A 19,854-nucleotide genomic window follows, 5' to 3' on the forward strand; every position below is an offset into this window, starting at 1 on the left:
AGACTCTTTTAATAGAAATCATGCTTTGACAGTTTTTTCTCATCCAAGTTCATGGCCATCCTGAAATGAATCCACACTCCCCTTTGAAATATGTAGACCACTAATTAAGAACCATTGCTTTCACTTTTAAATAAACTAGTTTTGGAAGATGTTTTTTCTCCTGTAGCTACTGTTCCTTGTAAAATTTGTAAAATTAGTAAGTATTTACAAAGTACACACAATGTGACAGACATAGTCCTGGGTTACAGGCACACCAAAACAGTGAGTGAAGGAATCCTTATTCACTGAAAGCTGACATTTCAATGTGAAAGACAACAAAGATACAGACAGACAGACAGACAGACAGACAAACCTATAATTTGTGGATCCATGCCTTAGTTCACACATACATATATACAAACTTAAAATGCACTGAGGTATTTGAGATATTTGCACTAAGACCTCAATAAATATTGACTGAATAAACACAGATCATTTAAGACAGGGGACACCAGCCCTGGAGAGGATCAGATAGAAAGTAGTACTTGAGCTATGTCTTGAAGGAAAAGAAGGGATTTTAGAAGCTAGATGTGAGGAGGGAATGGATTTCAGGCAAAGGAAATACTGAGATTTTGGGTAATTTCAGAGTTATTTTTTCCTCTTACTCATTTTCTCACTCTCTCCACTAATGATGGTTTCTATAGGCCTAGATGTCAAAGCCTCTCAGTCTCTTGCCATCCTAGTTAATTCATGGATCACCAGACTCTAGGTCCTTGCATAGTACACCACCATGTAACCAAGGGGTTATGCACTTTGCTCCAACAGGGTATGCTGCTCTTTTCTGTCTGTTCCACAATTCTCTGACCCAGTGGTACAAATTGCTGCCATGCTGCTACTATGATTGCAGCCTGCAAAGTTTCTGTCATTTGGAGTTTGGCTCTCTGAGGCAATGGTGATGTGAGGAGTTGAGTTCTACTACAAGCCCAGCTCTATATGTTGTCCTGTTCACTCTGTTTCTTTGCTTTCCTTCTAGACTCTGTTGTAGCACAGACTATTGCTATGGCTATCCTGGTCACAGTAAAATGTCTGCAGTTTGGGGTCTGGCTCTCCATGGACCACAAAGACGGACAGGCTGTCAGAGTATGAAGTTAAACAATTTTGCATGCCCACGAGTCTGGATGAGGTAGCTTTGTGGTACAGTGGATAAAGTGCTGGGCCCAGAAGAAGGAAGATCTGATTTCAGATCCACCTCCAGACTCTCACTAGCTATGCAATTTTGGGCAAGTTTACTTAAATTCTATCTGCCTTACTTTCCTAAATTATAAAATAAAAACTAGTAAAGCATCTCAAAACTGGGATTTCTAAAGGGAGGAAATGAATTATTTGTAAAGTGCTTGACACATTGTAAACACTATATAAATGTTTATTCCCTTTCCCTTACCTTCTATAACTGGCTCGTGTAGCCTGGAGGTGGGTAGTAGATTAGAGGTTGCTGAATGTGTTTGAGTTAGGCCTTGACTGAAAGTGATTTATCTTTGATGCATAAGTCTAAAGACTTATACAAATTCATTTACAAAATGCTCTTTAAAGAAATAAAGGACCATTTAAATAAATGGAGGAATATTCAGTGCTCAATGCTAGACTATGCCAATATAAAAAAAAATGATGTTACCAAAATTAATTTACATGTTTAATACTATACCAATAAAATTACCAAGGGAATAATTTATAGAATTAGATAAAATGATAACAAAATAAATTTGGAAAAGCAAAAGATCTAGAATAGTGAAAGGAAGTGATAAAGGAAGGTAGGGACAAAAGAGGAATACTATTTCCAGAGTTCAAACTATGTTAAAAACCAGTAGTCATTGAAACAACCTGGTATGGATTAAAAAAATAGAGAAGGTGCGCATTGGAATAGACTACACAAGGGAAGACTGAGAAACAATGAAACTCAATAATCTTGTGTTCAATAAAGCAGGAAATATCAAGTACTTAGGAAAGAATTCCTTATTTGGATAAAACATAAAGCAACCTGGTAGAAATTAAACTTGGCCTAACATGCTACATACAACTTATTCCACAATACATTTTAAATGGATAGGCAAACTTAATCTTAAAGAACATGGGATATTAAAAAATCAAAGAGAATCAGATCAGACATTTCTCACACCCATAGGCTATATATTTTTGTTTGTGTGAGTCCACCCTCATTTAATTTTTCAAATTAAAATCTAATTTTTTGATTCATTTTCAAACTGAGATCAGCTCGCCTCCTCCCACAACTTTTACTCTCAGTTGAGAATATGTGAAGATCTAGCAATAGAACTGAAGATTAAAATGCGAAAAGGTGCACTTCACCTGCCCTGCCCCTCCCCATCTTTACACAGAGGTTTGGATATATATGTGCACACACACACACGTGTGTGTGTGTGTGTACTTGTGCCCATTTTGGACATGAGAGAAACTTAGAGTAACTCTAGCACTGACAGCTCTCTTATATACAGTAAAATTCCAAGAGAATGAAAGATTTTCATTCCTTATCAACAACCACCCAAAAAAAGGGGACTGAAAGACATTGGTATCTATTAACCTATGTGTCTTTCTTATTTATAGAAAATATCTACAAAAACAACAGATTTTTGGACTATTCTTCAAAACAGAGTCTAACTTTACAGAGTTCTATTCAAACACAACTCCCTCAAAAAATTTCAAGAATATAATCTCATTGTGTCTATTTATTGGTTTTTTAAAATCAATAATTATAAATTTACAATTTAAAGTTTACAAAGTGTTTTATAAATATTATCTCATCTGATTCTCAAAATAACCATGTGAGTCAGGTGGGATTATTAACACCATTTTTAGGTGAAGAAAATGACCCAGGGACTCATAGTTTTGAAAAGATCTATGAAAAGGCCACATTTGAACTCAGGTCTTCCTGACTGAAAGTCCAGTGTTCTTTCCAATATGCCACATAGCTGCCTTTAAAACGCATTTGCTTTAGGAGCTTGGCACAATGCCTAGCAAATAGTAGCCACTCAATAAATGTTTACAGCTATACATTATATTGTGCCTCACAAACATAACATTTTTTATAAACTGAAGGTCTGTGGCAGCCTGGCATGGAGCAAGCCTACCAGTACCATTTTTTCAACAGCATGTCTCACATTGTATTCTTGTGTCACATTTTGGTAATTCTTGCAATATTTCAAATTTTTTCATTATTATTATATCTATGATAATAATCCATGATTAGTGATCTTTAATGTTACTGTTATAATTGTTTTGTGGTGCCACAAACCACATCCATAAAACAACATCAAACACACTGATAAATGTAGTTAGTCATGAAAAAAAAAATGCAAAGGAAAGGAGGACTTCCAGTCCCAGATCTCAAACTATACTATAAAACAGTGGTTATCAAAACGATTTGGTACTGGCTAAGAGACAGAAAGGAGGATCAGTGGAATAGACTTGGTAAATGACCTCAGCAAGACAGTCTATGATAAATCCAAAGACCCCAGCTTTTGGGACCATAATCCACTATTTGATAAAAACTGCTGGGAAAATTGGATGATAGTATGGGAGAGATTAGGTTTGGATCAACATCTCATACCCTTCACCAAGATAAAGTCAGTATGGGTGAATGACTTGAACATAAAGAAGGAAACTATAAGTAAATTAGGTGAACACAGAATAGTATACATGTCAGACTTTGGGAAAGGAAAGATTTTAAAACTAAGCAACACTTAGGAAAAAGTCACAAAATGTAAAATCAATAATTTTTGTTACATCAAATTAAAAAGTCTTTGTACAAACAAAACCAATGCATTCAAAATTAGAAGGGAAGCAACAAATTGGGAAATAATCTTCATAAGAAAAACCTCTGACAAAGATTTAATTATTCAAATTTACAAAGAGCTAAATCAATTGTACAAAAAATCAAATCATTCTCCAATTGATAAATGGGCAAGGGACATGAACAGGCAATTTTCAGTCAAAGAAATCAAAATTATTAATAAGCACATGAAAAAGTACACTAAATCTCTTATAATCAGAGAGATGCAAATCAAAACAACTGAGGTATCACCTCACACCTAGATTGGCTAATATGACTGCAAAGGAAAGTAATGAATGCTGGAGGGGATGTGGCAAAGTGGGGACATTAATGCATTGCTGGTGGAGTTGTGAATTGATCCAACCATTCTGGAGGGCAATTTGGAACTATGCCCAAAGGGTGATAAAAGACTGTCTTTAAAAGTCTTTAAAAAGACTTTGATCCAGCCATAGCACTGCAGGGTTTGTACCCCAAAGAGATAATAAGAAAAATAAATGAACAAGAATATTCATAGCTGTGCTCTTTCTGGTGCCAAAACAAAAAAAAAGAATGTATGAACACTCATTCATACTAAAACTGCTACAAATTATAGACAGAGAATGACTATTTTTAATAATAAAGTATGTCTAAAGCTGAAGCCTAACATAATGTGGAAACATGGTATAAGCTTTTCAGGTGAACAGAGGAGTAAAATATGCCCCCTCTCCTCCCTGTTATTTGACATAATTTTAGAAATACTAGGTGTAAGACAAGAAAAGAACAATACAAAACTAAAGACTTATAACATTGTTGAAAAGAACTTAAATTATTGGGAAACCCCAGAGAGTTAGTGCCCTCCCCCATCCCCAAATCCTCTAAGTACTACAACATCCTAAAAATAAAAACCCAAGAAAATCATCAGACAAACTTCAGAAGCAAATAAAAGAGAAATCTTGTTTTTAAATATTACGTCAGCATGAGAAAGAATGCTCTCCACATCTAGAGAGAGAACTACTAGAAATGCAGAAGAAAAATATCATTGATCATGTGGTTCGATGGGTATACGATTGGGGATTTTGACTTTAAAAGATCACTCTATTACAAATATTAATAATATGGAAATAGGTTTTGAACAATGATACACATAAAATCCAGTGAAATTGCTCATCAGTTCAGAGAGAAAGAACATGAATTGTGTAACTATGGGAAAATACTCTAAATTAAATAAACCTCACTTGATAAGTTATTTTCTGAATAAATTACTGAAGTTTGTAAAATAAATAAATATTAAGGCAGCTAGCATTTACTGAGTGCCTAGTATGTGCCAGGCACTATTTTAGGTACCAGAGATTCTAGGAAAGGGAAATGTAAGTCTCTGCCCTCAAGACTTTTACCTTTTGTGGGAAACTACAAACAAATAAAAACAATCCAACTTTCAATTCAATAAACTTTGTTTTAGAGCCTACTTCTAGCCAAGCCTGGGCTGTGTTTGGGATAACAATAAGAAAATGAGAGTCTCTGCCCTCAAGGAGTTTATAATCTTGGGGGAGGACCCCACAAATTAAAGGTAGCTATACATCTTGGGGGAGGGGAAGGAAGAGCCAGCCGGTATTCCTTGGGGGGGAGTGGGAGAGGAGTTGTTCTGTGGGATCAAACCAAGCAGAGCTGTTGATGTAGAATGGAGTTATCCAGAAGGTAGTGAGCTCTCTGTATAAAAGATGGCTAATATATAGAACTTTTCAGTTTACGGTAGAGTGAAGAGGCAACTAGACACAAAGTATACAGACCTGATTCATTTTTCATACAAACAAAATATGTCCTGCATAATTGGAGATAAGATGTTGGAAGGAGGGCATTAAGAAAAAGAGTTGGAAATGCTTCTTGCACAATATGGAACTTTAGCTAGAAAGCAGAGATGTGAGAGAGCATTCTTGGCCTGGGGGCAGATAGTAAAAATGCCTGGAGTGTGAATATGGAGTGTTTGCTATCCACCACAGCCAGGAGGCCTGTCATTGGATCTCTGAGTTGGTGGAAAGCTGCTGCCTAAAAGAAGGCTAGAGGTGTGGGTAGGGGCTAGGTCAGGAATTACTTTGAAGGCCAAACAAAGGGGGTGTGGTAGGAGGTTCTTGAAGGGGAAGGTGGGCTGGTGATATGGTCAGACTAGATTAGTTTCACCTGAATAAATTAATAAATAAAGGCTTGAACCATGTATTGACCAAAAGGGTCTTATAGCACAGTGGAGAGACAGCCTAAATTCAAGTCTAGCTTTTTATGTATGCTTGATTTGTCACCCTTGGCCAGTCACCTGACTGGTCCAAGGCAACTTTCTCAACTGCAAGATCTGCATTGGGAAAAGGCAAACATTTCCTATACTAATGAAACCATTATTTTACTCCTTCAACTCTCTCTTACCAATAAAGAATGTAGAATTTTTCAGAGTTTTTCTTAGTGTTTTCAGAAGGACCATGTTGTAGTCAAAGCAAAGGCAAAAAATGTGGACGTGAAATAACATTGTTCAATTTGGTTTAATGTCAGTCAGTCAGCTAACAATTATTAATTACCTACTATGTATGAGGTATTTTGCTGAATGCTGGGGGGGGGGGGATGGTCTTTAAACAATAGTTCCCATCTTTAAAGAACTCCCAGTCTAATGAGGGAGACAGTATGTAAACAACTGGTTCAAAACTAGTTATATACAGGATAAATTAAAGATAATATCAGAAGGCACCAAGATTAAGAAGGACTTTTGGAGTAGCCAGGTAGCTCATGACCTAGAGATGGAAGGCCCTGGGTTCAAAATAGGCCTCAGACACTTCCTAGCTGTGTGACCCCAAACACTTCACTAGGCCTTCATTGCCTATCCCCTGTGGCTCTTGTACCCTGGAACCAATACACAGTGTTGATTCTAAGATTGAAGGTAAGGGTTTAAAAAGTGGGAGAAGGACTTGAGCATTCTTCTTAAAAAAAAAAAGAAACTTTAATCAAGATTTGAAGAAAGGCAGGGAAACCAGGAGGTAAAGATGAAGAAGGAGAATTCTAGGTACTGGGAGAGTCAGTGAAGACCAGCAAGAACCAACGTGTCATTGGATCACAGAGTATGTGGAGAGAAAAGTAAGTAGGGGATGGTTATAAAAGCCTAAGATCCAAACAGAGGATTTTCTATTTAATCACAGAGGTGATAGAGATCCCCTAGAGTTTACTCAATATGACAATAATTTGGTCAGACATGCTTTAAGAAGATCCATTTGACAATTTAATGGAGGATGAATTGAAATGAGGAAGACTTTAGAAGCAAGGAAAACAACCAGCTGGCTATTGCCATAGTCCAGGTCTAAGGTGCTCAGAACCTGTACCAATGTGGTAGAAATAGAAGAAAGAAGGGGGTATATCTGAAAGATGTTTTAAAGATTGAAATGAAAGTAGTTGACCATTAATTGTATATGGCAGGAGTGGGGAGGTGGAAGTTAAAGAATAACGTGTCAAGGATGACACCTAAATTATGAAGGTATAAGGGTTTTGGTAAAAAGTGGAGTCCAGATTTCACTTTGAAATGTCAAATGGCCATTTGGATATGTGAGGATAGAAGGTAAAGGAGAAATTAGGCCTTGAACAAGTAAATCTGAGTCATGGGCATAAGATTAATAAATAAATAAATAAATTAAAAATTAGAGAAAAAAACAAATCAATCAATCAGTCAATCTAAAACCGGTGTGATCTCCAAATGAAATAGTTTGAAAGGTCAAGGACAGAGCATTGGGAATCTTCTATTATTAGAGGTTGTCAAGTAGATGAATGTCCAATAAAGGTGAATGAAGAAGGAAGAGACAGATAGGAAGAGAACCAGGTTGGAATAGACAGACACTCAAAAGCCTCAAGAGAAGAGTATATCCAGAAAGAGAGTGGGATCCAGTGTCAAATGCAGTAAAAAGATCAAGGGAGAAGACTGAGAAAAGGTCACTGGTTTTGGCAATAAAGAGATTGCTAGTAACTTTGATGGGATTGGTTTTCTTGAATGATGAGGTTAGAAGCCAAACTGCAAAGAGTTGAGAGAGAAAGAAAAGGAATTGGAAACACTTTGCTAGTAGAGATGGAAAAATCAAGTGAGAGTTTTTTTGAAGGTGGTAGTCACATGGGCATGTTTGTAGGCATTAGGCAAGCAGCCAGTAGAACAATTAAATATTAATGATAAAGCAGAAATGATAGAGAGGGCACTCATCTGGAGAAGGTAGGCTAGAATGGGATCACTTGTGCACATAGAGCAGTATGCCTTGGCAAGAACAAAGACCACCTCTTCATATGAGACAGGTGTAGAGGAAAAAAGAGTTGCAGAAAGCTTCTGGGTGTTGTTGATCGGTTGTTTAGTCATATCTGACTCTTCATGGACCCTACCCATGCAAACACTGGCCATACATGGCATTTTCTTGGCAAAGATAGATACTAGAGTCGTTTCCATTTTCTTCTCTAGTGGACTGAGGAAAAACAGAGGTTAAGTGACTTGTCCATGGTCACATAACTAATAAATGCCCGAAGCCAAATTTGAACTCTGGTCTTCCTGACTCCAGGCTAAATGCTTCCATCTGAATAATGTCAATCAATCAATAGAAAGCATTTATTAAATGCCTACTATGTGCCAAGCATTGTGCTAAGTGTTGTGGATTCAGATAAAAGAGACAGTCCCTACCCTCAAGAAGCTTACCATCTAATGGGGGATGACAGAACACCAAAGGAAACCGAGAGTGAGAAGGTGGTTCTAGACTGTAGGCATGATGTAGAAATCAATCAGATAATTGAAAAAAATTTTTCAACCAGGAGAGAAATGAGACATTGTCTGAGCTGAACTTTCTCCTTAACTGGAGATTTCAAGCTCCTGATCCCACCTGAGAGGCTGGGCAAGGGTTGTGATGAGGAATCCCCAGGGTGATGGGATCTTATAGGATGATGAAGTTATCCTAAAAATAGGAATCCTGGGGCTTGGAGAAAAGTCAATCAGAGAAGCTCCAAAGTAGTGCAGCCCGGGGAGAAGGGAAGTGTGAGGTGGGGCTCCTGGGATCAATTGGGAATAATAGGGTCAAAAGGCAGCTATAGTAGGGATAGGGGAAAGCATTGGATCTGGGTTCAGAGAGCTGCATTTTATTCCTTAGCCCTGACATTGATTAATTGGCTGAGTGATGAAGCCAAGGGCTGAATTTCCATTCTTGATGCATTTCCACTCAGTTGACCTCATTGCAAGTCCTACCTCGTTTTTTACACAAAATGAAGAAAGTGAGAATTCCTATTTATCTATCCCTTTAATGATGGTGATCCCTTTGAAGCCAAGGGCTATTTCTGATCTCTTCTTGTATCCACAGCACTCAGTACAGTGCCTAGTTTAATAAATGTTTCATCAAGCTTTTGACTGCATGATCTTAGAAAATTTAACCTTCCTGTACCTTAGTTTCCTTATCATTAATATCTACCTCACATATCTATATGAAGATTAAATGAGATTATGCATGGAAAGTGCTTTATCAACTATAAAGGTCTACCTATGTAAATATTAGCTGTTGTTTTTGTTATTATGTTGAATGGGGCAGAATATAGGTTCAAATGACAAAGTAGATTGAACTTTATTCTATAGTTACTAGGGACCAATCATAAATATTTTTATGGAGTTTTGTGTTGCCAGGGTGTTGGAGAGAATTTAACTTGATGAAATTGGTGTTTTAAATATACTTTCTTTTTTGATGTAAGATATTTCTCAAGAAACAACCAGAATATTCCCTCCCAGTTCATTCCTCTGAAATTAATTAGCAAAATTTTTTCCTCCTTATCTTACCAACTATTAAGAGAAAGGATATTTGCTTTTAATTTTGAAAGTTTATCACTGATGCTGTATGTTTTCTTGTTTTTTTTTAGGTGTTGTCTTTAATTATCTTACTGTAGACTTTGTGGATATTCTTATGATTTTGTTTTATTCAGTATTTTTTCAAATAAGGCTCCTTCAAACCTCTGATCTTCAGAATCATAATTCTTTGTCAGTGACTAATATTTCATTATATTCACATGCTAGTTTGTTCAGCCATTCTTGTTGGGCACATTGGGTTTCTCTCTTTTATAATGAATACTCTATATTTCACATCTATATCTATATCTATCACAATATGAATATTTTCCTCTTTGTGATTCCTTTCAGGAGAAAGTATAAAGTTCTAATCAGAGAACTTAGATTTAGGCCTATCACCTGCTACCTGTGTTACCTTCTATACTGGCTATTGCTACCCATCATTTACACATATATACCCCTGGGTATGCATATACATATATAAGCATAAACAGACACATACTTTGCTTCCTCTCTTGACTTTTTTTTGAGAGAGAGAGAGAGAGAGAGAGAGAGAGAGAGAGAGACAGAGACAGAGAGAGAGAGAGAGAGAGAGAGAGAGAGAGAGAGAGAGAGAGAGAGAGGAGGGAGAGGGAGAGAGAGAGGGAGGGAGAGGGAGAGGGAGAGGGAGAGGGAGAGACAGAGAGGGGGGGGGACGACACAGAGAGAGAGACACACACACACACACACACACAGTTAGTTTTAAGAATCTTTACCTTGTGTTTAGAATCCATAAATATCAGTTCTAGGGCAGAGGACCAGTAAGGGCGTGACACATAATTAGGAAGTATCTGAGAGAGCAGCTGGGTATCTCTGGATTGAGAGCCAGGTCTAGAGATGGGAGGTCCTGGGTTCAAATCTGTCCTCAGACATTTCCCAGCTGTGTGACCCTGGGTAAGTCACTTAACCCCCATTGCCTAGTCCTCACCACTCTTCTGCCTTGGAACCAATACACAGTATTGATTCTAAGAAGGAAGGAAAGGATTAAAAAAAAAAAGGAAGTGTCTGAGGCCAGATTTGAACCTAGGACCTCCCATCTCCAGAACACATTAACTGAGCCAACTAGCTGCCCCATAAAATGAAGACAATGTTCTTGTCCTTTCCAGCTTTAAAACTGGTTCTATGAAGTTGCTATTATTAAGTGCTTTAGAGAATAATCCAAATAGTGGAATCAGAGGGCATGAACAGTTTAATAATTATTCTTGCATAATTCCAGATTTTTTTCTAGGACGGATTAAAGCTCAGCTAGCAATGAGTTAGCATGCCTGCTTTCTCACAGCCCCTCCATCATTGAATTTTACCATCTTTGCTAACTTTATGGGTATTCGGTACAAAATTTCCCCCCTAAATGTACACCTTTTTTTTTTTTAGCTGCAATTTTATTTGTGGAAATGCCTTTAGTTTTACAAAATAAAAATAGTCTCCTTTTAAAAAAATATACTCTTTGTTAGCAGTGTAGAACTGACTCAAGATGAGAAAGCCTGTTAGAATTCTTGTGGAAGAACCTGAATTGAGGTTCTGATTGTTGGAAAGAAAAGCAAAGTATGGTTTGCAGAGACATTTTGAAAGAAAAATAGATAGGACTTTGTGACTGATTCAGTTTGGAAAAGTGAATAGTGGATGAACAGGACAGCATCACAGATAAGGTGAATTTGAGCCTAGGTTTCTCAGAATTATACTACTATTAAGACTACAGTTGTGTTTGTGCAGAGCTCTTTGAAAATCTTTTATTTATATCCCAAACAAGGCTAAAAATACAATTGGTTTTCAATTTAATCTTGCTGATTTTAGAAGTCAGTCTTAATGTTGGGAGTTAGTGTCCTTTTAGATTTTGCTCCCTTTCGTAATTTTTCTTCATATTTTTTCTACAGCTTTATTGTGTTCTTGCTTAGCTAAGTGCCCTACCTTCCCTCCCCACCCCTCTTCCTCACAAAATCTGAATTATGTTGAACGTGGAAGTCTAATTCAATTGGGAGCAACCTGGAAATTAAAGTTTTGGATCATTGTATTCTGGGTTGAATCAGTTTTACAACCTACTTTCTTAGCTCTAGACTTGCCTAATTTGGAATTGTGGGTTCTTGAATGGAGTTAGTTAGAAAACATTAAGTGCTTGCTATATGTCTTGCACCCTACAAATAACATTTCCTGCCTTCAAAGTTCTTAGGTTCTAAGGGGAGACCTGGAGTTGGGAAGAGGTGTTTAGGGATAGGGGTTCTGACTTGGAAAGTGGGGGTGGGGGTGGCAAATAGTGGGTTAGGATTGGTTGGTAGGTTCACCAGCACATCCAGCTATCTGATTATAGTTTTCAGTACATGAGCTGTAAAAAGGGAATGAATGGCCAGCGTGAGGAAAAGGGGGGGGTGACCTTGGAATGACAGTATGTATTGGGGGAGCCCAGCCACCCCCCCTCCCCCCGAAAAGGAAAAGGTCTTTGCTTTCAAAAAGCTTACATCTCTTTGGAGAAATATAAAACATGCACATGATAAGTAAATAGAAAGTACATGCAAAGTTATTTCAGTTGAACAATGTCGGCCACGGGAGGGGATTGGGAGACATGGGACACCATGGTTCGAGTTGCTTTGAGGTGGTTTTCTTGCCGGGTTTTCTTGGGGCGTCCTAGTAGTACAGTTTTTCTCCTGGGGAATACTTGCAAATGGAGCCAAGCTGGAGGGAATCTCTTAGCCCCCTCGCCTCCTTTTAGCGAGGAAACCTCCACACTTAAAGCCCAAGGCCCACCACTCACTACCGAGAGATCCTACTCGCAAGCACCTGTGGAAGGATGGGGCCTCCCCACCCCCACCCGCACCCATAAGGGGAAGCGGAGACCGAAGAGGCTGAGTTAGGGGGAGGGCCGACCCTCTTCCTAGTGCCACATTCCTTGGTGGCCACTGGACTGTAGTCTTCCCATGTCTTCTGTTTCTTCTCAGGATTCCCCCCAGGGAAGCTACCTCTCTGCTTAGTTTTCCCCTTAGGCTGGGGCTTGGGGGATCCAGGCCACCTTTTGCAAGGAGCTGGTTGACTGTCTTGGAGCAGCCCTGCCCAGCCCAGCCCTGCCCAGCCCTGCCCAGCCGGGATCACATGCTAAGCAGCCACTGCCGCCACCTCCGAGCCTCCTCCTCCTCCTTCTCCCCCCTCCCCTTTCCTCCTCTTCCTCCCTCCCCTTTGTAGTGTCAGAGCCCCCAGTGACAAGCGGCTTTGGTTTACCACCGCAGTGACGGCGGCGGCGGCGGCTGCTGCTCTCCACCTCCAGAGACCTCGTGTAGGGCACCTGGCTAGGGCTTACCTGTGGCTGGGGCTGGGGGGGGGGCGCAGAGGGAGGGGTGTGGGGCCTTCCTTCCTCCCTCTCCTTCCATCCCTCCCTCTCTTCCGTCCTCCCTCCCTCTTTCCCATTGCTGCCTGCAAAAGATGGGAAGCGCTCCGGAGAGGTGTAGCCCCTGCCCACCCTGCCTGGGCCCTCCGAGAGCTGGCAGCTCTGGGAGGGGGTGCCCAGGGGCAGCTCCGAGCCCCTCCTCGGGGCGGCCCAGGAGCTGCCCGGGGAAGCTGCCCTGGACTGAGCCCCTCTTGAGCTCTGGAAAGTCCCTAGGCCGATGTGCCCGGACCTCCGCCTGCTCCCTCTCCCTAGTAGAGGACCCCCTCTTCGTGGGAAGCCTCTCGCTTCCGCTTTGCTTTGATGAAATGCCGCCGCCGCTGCCGCCGCCGCCTAGGGCAGAGAAACGGAGGCGAACCTGCAGATAGTGGCCGGCCCGGCCGCCCGGACGGGCCAGCCTGTAGGGAGCTGCAAATGCTCCAAGTTTCTTCCCTCTACGCCAGGGCCGGTGTCGTTGGTGTGCTATCGCTAGTGTTGGCGAAAGGCTTTCCTGAGCTGCTTTCGGTGCTGCCCGTCTCGGCCCCGCCGTGACGGAGCTGCCTTTGCTAGCTGAAACCTTGCTGCCTTTTTTGTGCGCTGAGTAAAAGGATTCTTGCCTTGCCGGCAAACTGTTTTTATTTATTTATTTTTATTTTATTTTTTACATTTCATTTGTTTCTTTCAACACAGAAACGCTTCATTAAGGGGCTCAGACAGTACGGCAAGAACTTCTTCAGGATCCGAAAGGAGCTGCTTCCCAATAAGGAAACGGTGAGTGAGCGCCACGGCCCTGTGTGCCAGGGGGGCTTGGGGCAGGGAGCTCACTGTGTTGGAGGGATGGCCTGGGGGGCTGGGGGGCTGCCAGGGACCTGGGGGAATTGCTCAGCATTCGGGGAGGGGGCCAGGGGAGCAAAGCGGGTTGTGGCTGTGCCTCTTACCCTTGAATCAGCATACTAAGGAATGGTTTACTTTAACCCTGGCCTGGTTTAGAGCAGACCACTGGGAAGCGAGAGCTCTTGAGAACATAATGATTCTCCTTTTAAAAATCAACTTTTGATTTTATAGCATAAGCCTAGGCAGCAAGTGGTTTAATAAAAGAAATCAATACTCTGATCCTAGAAGAAAATAAAAGTTATTTCATAATCATAAGAGGCTTTTGGGAAGGAGAGGGTTAGTGAGGGTCAGATCTAATTTTAAATAAAGTCGATGAGGTAGGATAATTCACTTATATCACTGTTTAAATTTAGTAATTGGCCAAAGCCTAAAACAAAACTAGGCAAAATGGAATCAAAAGGAGGCTCTTTGCTATATATATAAAATTATAAGTACAAGTTGAATTCTGCTGATTCCTGCTGGTTTTTCTATGAAATACTGCCCTGGTTTGGAGTTGTTTTTTTTTTAACTCTTTAGATTTTTTTTCCCATCAGATTTTTCCCTAGAATTTCACAAAGCTAAGGACCAGTTTACTTCCCATTCTTGCCAAACAGTGAGTTGGTCTTGTTAGGGAATAAAAATGTTTTGTACTTCTTTAAAGTGAAGTTACATAAAGGAAATGCCAGGAGAAATGAAGCATTGTTTTACACATCATTGCCTGCCCTCCCTCAGAGCTTGTGCAGGTGGTATTTCATTATGGGGGGAAGACCTTCCTATGAGTCCTAGGGTCCTAGGAATTGAGGGGTATGTGTGTGTACAAGAATGGGGCTTGTTAAGATTGAGCCTCCAGAATCTTTCCCCCATTCTCATTTTCTCTACATTGTCGATTTAAAAATTATTAGTGCCTATGTTGTCCAGGGTGGGGGGATGAAGGGGGTAGGAATCTGTTCCATATGAGAATTCACCCATATGATTACTGACTACTCTTTATTTTATTTTACATAGATTTTACTTTGTTTCATTTCATTTCATTTCTCCTCCATCCTGCCACATATAATGAACCCCCTTTGAACATAAATAGACTCTCTAGAGACTAAAGGGACTTTAGGAATTATCTAGTTCAACCTCTTCATTTTATAGATTAGGAAACGGGCCCAGAAAGATGATTTGTCCAGTTTATCCAGGTAATAAGCAGCAGAGCAAGGGTTCCCTCCACCTCAGCACAATATAATCAAAAGAACAGGGATGCTTTATTGAGGTTTAGAGCCTAAAGTTGTCCATTGTGGCATTTGATATTGATCATGAGATAAATTATAAAATCATGGAATTTTAGCATTAAGAGACCAATGGGATCATCTGAAAGACTATTTCACAGATGAGCCTACTAAAACCCAGAGAGCTTAATGACACCCAAAATTACAGAACAGAATTAGTGAGTCAGAATCAGAACTCAGGGCTCCTGATTCCCTATCCAGGACTCACTTCCTCCTGCTAAACTGAAGGGGTGTGTGTGTGTGTGTGTGTGTGTGTGTGTGTGTGTGTGTGTGTGTGTGTGTGTGTGTGTAGAATGTTCTGAGGGAAGAAGGGAATAAGTATTTTTGTGGTACCTGTTGGGTTCTAGGCCTTGTGCTAAGTACTTTTTACAAATATTCTCTCTTTTGATCATTTAATCCTTCATAGTAGGGTCCATTATTATCTTCATTTTTCATTTCAGGAAACAGACACACAAGTGACTTGCTCAGAGTCACCCAATTTGGTTGGAGGTCAAATTTGAACTAAAGACTTCTTAACTTCAAGCCCAAAAGACTAGGTTCAGAATCAAGGTCTGTGTGTGGCCCTAGCTCTTAAGTCTAGTGCTACTTCTAGTTTTGGAGCAAGTTATTTAACTTTGTACCTCAGTTTCCTTATTTGTAAAATGAGATAATAGTACCTGCTCTTCCTACCTTAAAACTTGTGACAGGAATTTAGTGGTGGGATAATATATGTAAAGTACTTTGCAAATGAAATAATCTATAAATGTGAATTGTTTAAAAGTTCATTTAGAATCATACCACTACATGGGGCAATGCCATTGATTTATTCTTAGCATCTTAAGAGAACTACTGGACAGTGGCAACAGTTAATATGTAAAAGAACACAAAACTTGTCTCTTCTGGTAGTTCTAGCTATTTGAACTTTGAAACAAGTTATAATTGATGAATTGAAGTCTGCATATTTATGATTAGTGATAGTATAACAGTGAAGCACCAGTGGAAGTTCATCATGGTCTCATTCATTGAGGTCTTTGATCTTCTGGAGAGAGCTTTGTATTAGGAATCTGAACACCTGGTCCAAATCCTTGTTCTGTCCTAATGACTGAGCATATCACCTAACTGAGGTGAACAGTTTCTCAGCTTCTTCCATGTGCAAGATGAGATCAATATGGACTTGCATTTGCTTACTTGGTGAAATTGATGGGGTGGTACTAAGTGATCTCCAAGATCTCCTGTGCCCCCGAGTCCTTGTGTCTCTACTGTACACAGTAGATGAGATCACACACATAGTATGTACTCCATATAGGTAAACTCTTCTGAATTGGAATCTGGGGTACTACAAAATGTTGAGAAAAAAATACAATGCAGTCCAATACAGGATATATAGTATTAACTATGTTTTTAATATTGAGTTAATAAAAATTTTAAGAGCTGTTATTATAGTTATTGGAACTGGTTTTATCTACTTTGGTGTAAATGGGATAATCTTTGACATAGAAAAAATTGCTTAATTTTATTTAGGATCATAGATTTAGATCTGGAAAGAGGCCTTAGAGGTCATACAGTGCAACTTTCTCATTTTACAGAAGGGAAACTATGAGATATCCAGACTGGGCAACTGATTTATCTTGGGTCACACCAGGTATTAAGAAGCAGGACTAGATTTTAAACCCAGTCCTCTGACTCTAAATCCAGGAGTTTTCCCACTGGGCCACACTTAATCTTTTGGCTTTGTCAATTCCCTACTCTTGGCTGATGAGTGACTTAATAAGTTGTCTTTTTCTTTCTCCAATTTTCATTTAGACTGCTAGTGACTAAATGCATGACGACAAAACTCATTACTGAAACTTGTCTTCTTAGCTCTTCTCAACATCCTCCTTTACCAAGAATTTGATAATTTTTAATTTTTCAAACCTCTCTATTACTTGCATCTTTTGACTGTCCCAAGAATTACCTCAATTTTCCTCACAGCAGTAATCAACCTTTCTATTTCCAATCTCTTCACCAGGGTATGGTTGTTGAAAAAGGAGAAACATGATAAATTTGGAAGAACTATTTCCAGGAAAGCGTTGTTGGCCAGCAGGGTGAGGGTGGGGAAGTCCATGTGAAAGAAACAGAGAGAAACAAATTAGGAAGAGGGGAGAACGAGAGAGAGATGTGTATACCTGGCATCACAAGGGCCTTGTTGCAGTCTTCAGTTTCTAATAGCTTTAAATATACTTAAGATTTTGAGAGTTGCTGTTGTATAACATTTGTCAGTCCCTTACAGATATTCCTGTTCCATGTTACATAGAAGCAGCATAACATAGAGAGAAGGTTGACCTTGGAGTCCTGCTTTGGCACCTACTGCCTGCATGACCCATGACTGTCAGGCCATTTAACCTTTTAGTACCCCCAGGCAACTCTCTTTGTCTTTAAGTAGCCAACTCATTGTTGCTGTGCCTCCTTGGAGGGAATATCTTCTGAGGGGTTCCCTCTGTCAATGAAATCATAGCTCTGGTCTCAAAAAAACCCTTCTTGTAGGCCTCTGAAGGATTTCTGCTTTGATTTGATGAGCAGTGTGGTAAATCATAAGCATCCTGGCCTCAGGGCACCATCTTTCTTTCTCTTTATTTGTCTATACACCCCAGCTAATCATTCACAGCCCACAAGAGGGAGGACAAAGGTTATTTCTCTCCTAGTACAGAAGATGAAGGAAATTTGTAGGCAGCCAGCTTTGCTTGTTTAAGAACTTGCTTATGAGTAAATTTCTTTGAGAAGGTTACTTATTAAAGGCATATACCTTTTTAGCATTAAATCTTTAGGCTTTTCTGCACTTTCTACCTTTTCTTCCTCTCCATTAGGATCACTATTCCCAATGATTTAAATAATAGAAAGCATGTAAACAGACAACCAAAGAACCTGCCTTTTCACTTTTAGGGTCAGCAGACCTGTGTGCTATTCTTATCCTTATAGAGAACCATAGGATTTTATGACATCTTTATGGACTTCAGGCCCTTGTCTATGACTGATCAGATCCTGGCAAAAGCTAAGAAACTGTTTCGTTCCCCAAAGTGCCTTTTCTGGCATTTGTTGTTGTCCTCAGGATGTGAAATATAGGAAACAGTGCTTTCCTCTAAGAGCCAGGAGCTCTTTGGCCCTAGGTGTGCACAAGGGCTCGGTGGTCTTCCAAGGTTACAATACCTCTCCACAAATAAAAACTCATTCTACAAAAAGGACTGAATTCATTCTCTTCCCCACCCACAACGTACTATGCATGTCTCAAAATTTGGTACTTCATTGAGGGTTCCATTTTGCTTTGTAAAAATCTCTTTAGTTTTTTTAAAAAAATATCTTGGAGAGTAATGCTAAGTTGTTAGGATGCCTTGAAGCTCTGGTGAGGTGGCCTTCACTGTTACCAGCTCATTTTGATGCAAGGATATCTGAGTGGTTCCTGGGGAGTACATGCATGCCCGGTTGTCTTATTCTTTTTAGGTTTCTGTATTTGTTTCAAAGGAACTAAACCTGGTTCTTAGCATGCCCTCTCTGAAATGGGAATGTTGACCTTGACTAAGGAAAACCAACATGGTTCTGGAGCTTTTAGTGGAGTTGGTATTGTGTTAACTTCATCATAGAGTACTTTATGTAGGCCCCTTAGATAGTCCCTTAGCATTGCAGTTGTGTATGTAGCCTAGGTGTTCAGTCTTTTGTCTTTTTCCTTATCCTTTTCTTCAGTCTTTCTCTTGACTTCTGTCTCTTACTCTTTTGCTCTTTCACTCTCTCTCAAACTCCTTCACTTGTTCTCTCTCAATACTTATATAAGGTAGACAAAGGCATTTAATTTGTTGTTGTTGAATGATAGAAATCTTGGCAGAGTGTTCCAGGTTTACTTTAGTTACTGGCCCTCTCTCTAGACACCCAAACCACATCAGAGGCCATAATGTTAAGTGCATGTGTATAAATCAAAATAAATATCCTGTGATCTGGGCTTCTGAGCAGAGACCATATCCCTTGGGTTTTGTTTCAAGCTCTGCCATGGATTCACATTTGAACTTTATATGATTTATACAACTAAAATTGGTTAGTTTATTTTCCTACAAAAATAGAACTATTACTGCTGTCATTTTTGGATTTTTATAATGGAGCATTACATGAATAACCCAAAAGAACAGATAATCCCAAAATCATTTTTCATTTGGCTTTGAAGTGCTCTACAGTTTGTCAAAAAATGATGAAATATATCCCATCAGCTGGCAATGACATTCATTCATCTCCAAAAAATGCCTATGGAAACTAAGGTTTTCAGTATCTGACATTTGGATTTAAAAAATAAAAGAGAATAAATACTGGTTTATGTGCAAGTTAAATTCTTAGTTGATCAGATTGAATAGACCTTAGACAGTGAATACTTACTCTGTGGATTGGCATCACATCCTTGCCTTGGAAACAAACAAGGCTTAGAAAGAAGACAAAATATCTCTGCCTTTTGGCTTATTTAGAGTAAGGAAATGTCATGAAATTGATACTCTTAAGTCTATGGAGAATTCAGGAGGAGAAAGCAGACATGCCCTTGAACCTCTCCTGCTCTCTTTGCTCTCATTTGTGTAGTACCTAGCACAGCAGTACTTTGAATGGGGTTATCTGTGGCCTAAGATGAACTCTATTAGAAATTCCTTCTGTTTTCAAAGTTAGAGATTCTACAGTCAGAATGTAATCTTTCAGAAAGGTCAAATTAATAAGTTTT

At 39.6% G+C, this 19,854-nt stretch overlaps 1 protein-coding gene across 16 annotated transcripts in view; it reads left to right on the plus strand.

Moving 5' to 3' along the window:
* The window catches only part of RERE (arginine-glutamic acid dipeptide repeats), a 574,348-nt gene that overhangs the window by 486,493 nt on the left and 68,001 nt on the right, over positions 1-19,854 (plus strand). For all 16 annotated transcript variants that reach the window (XM_007493036.3, XM_056795844.1, XM_056795845.1 and 13 more), the window contains one exon: positions 13,696-13,776. In XM_007493036.3, the coding sequence (XP_007493098.1) occupies positions 13,696-13,776 (81 nt within the window). The remainder of the gene's footprint in view (positions 1-13,695; positions 13,777-19,854) is intronic.

This window comes from Monodelphis domestica, chromosome 4, assembly GCF_027887165.1.
Source record: "Monodelphis domestica isolate mMonDom1 chromosome 4, mMonDom1.pri, whole genome shotgun sequence".
NCBI classification, from domain to species: domain Eukaryota; kingdom Metazoa; phylum Chordata; class Mammalia; order Didelphimorphia; family Didelphidae; genus Monodelphis; species Monodelphis domestica.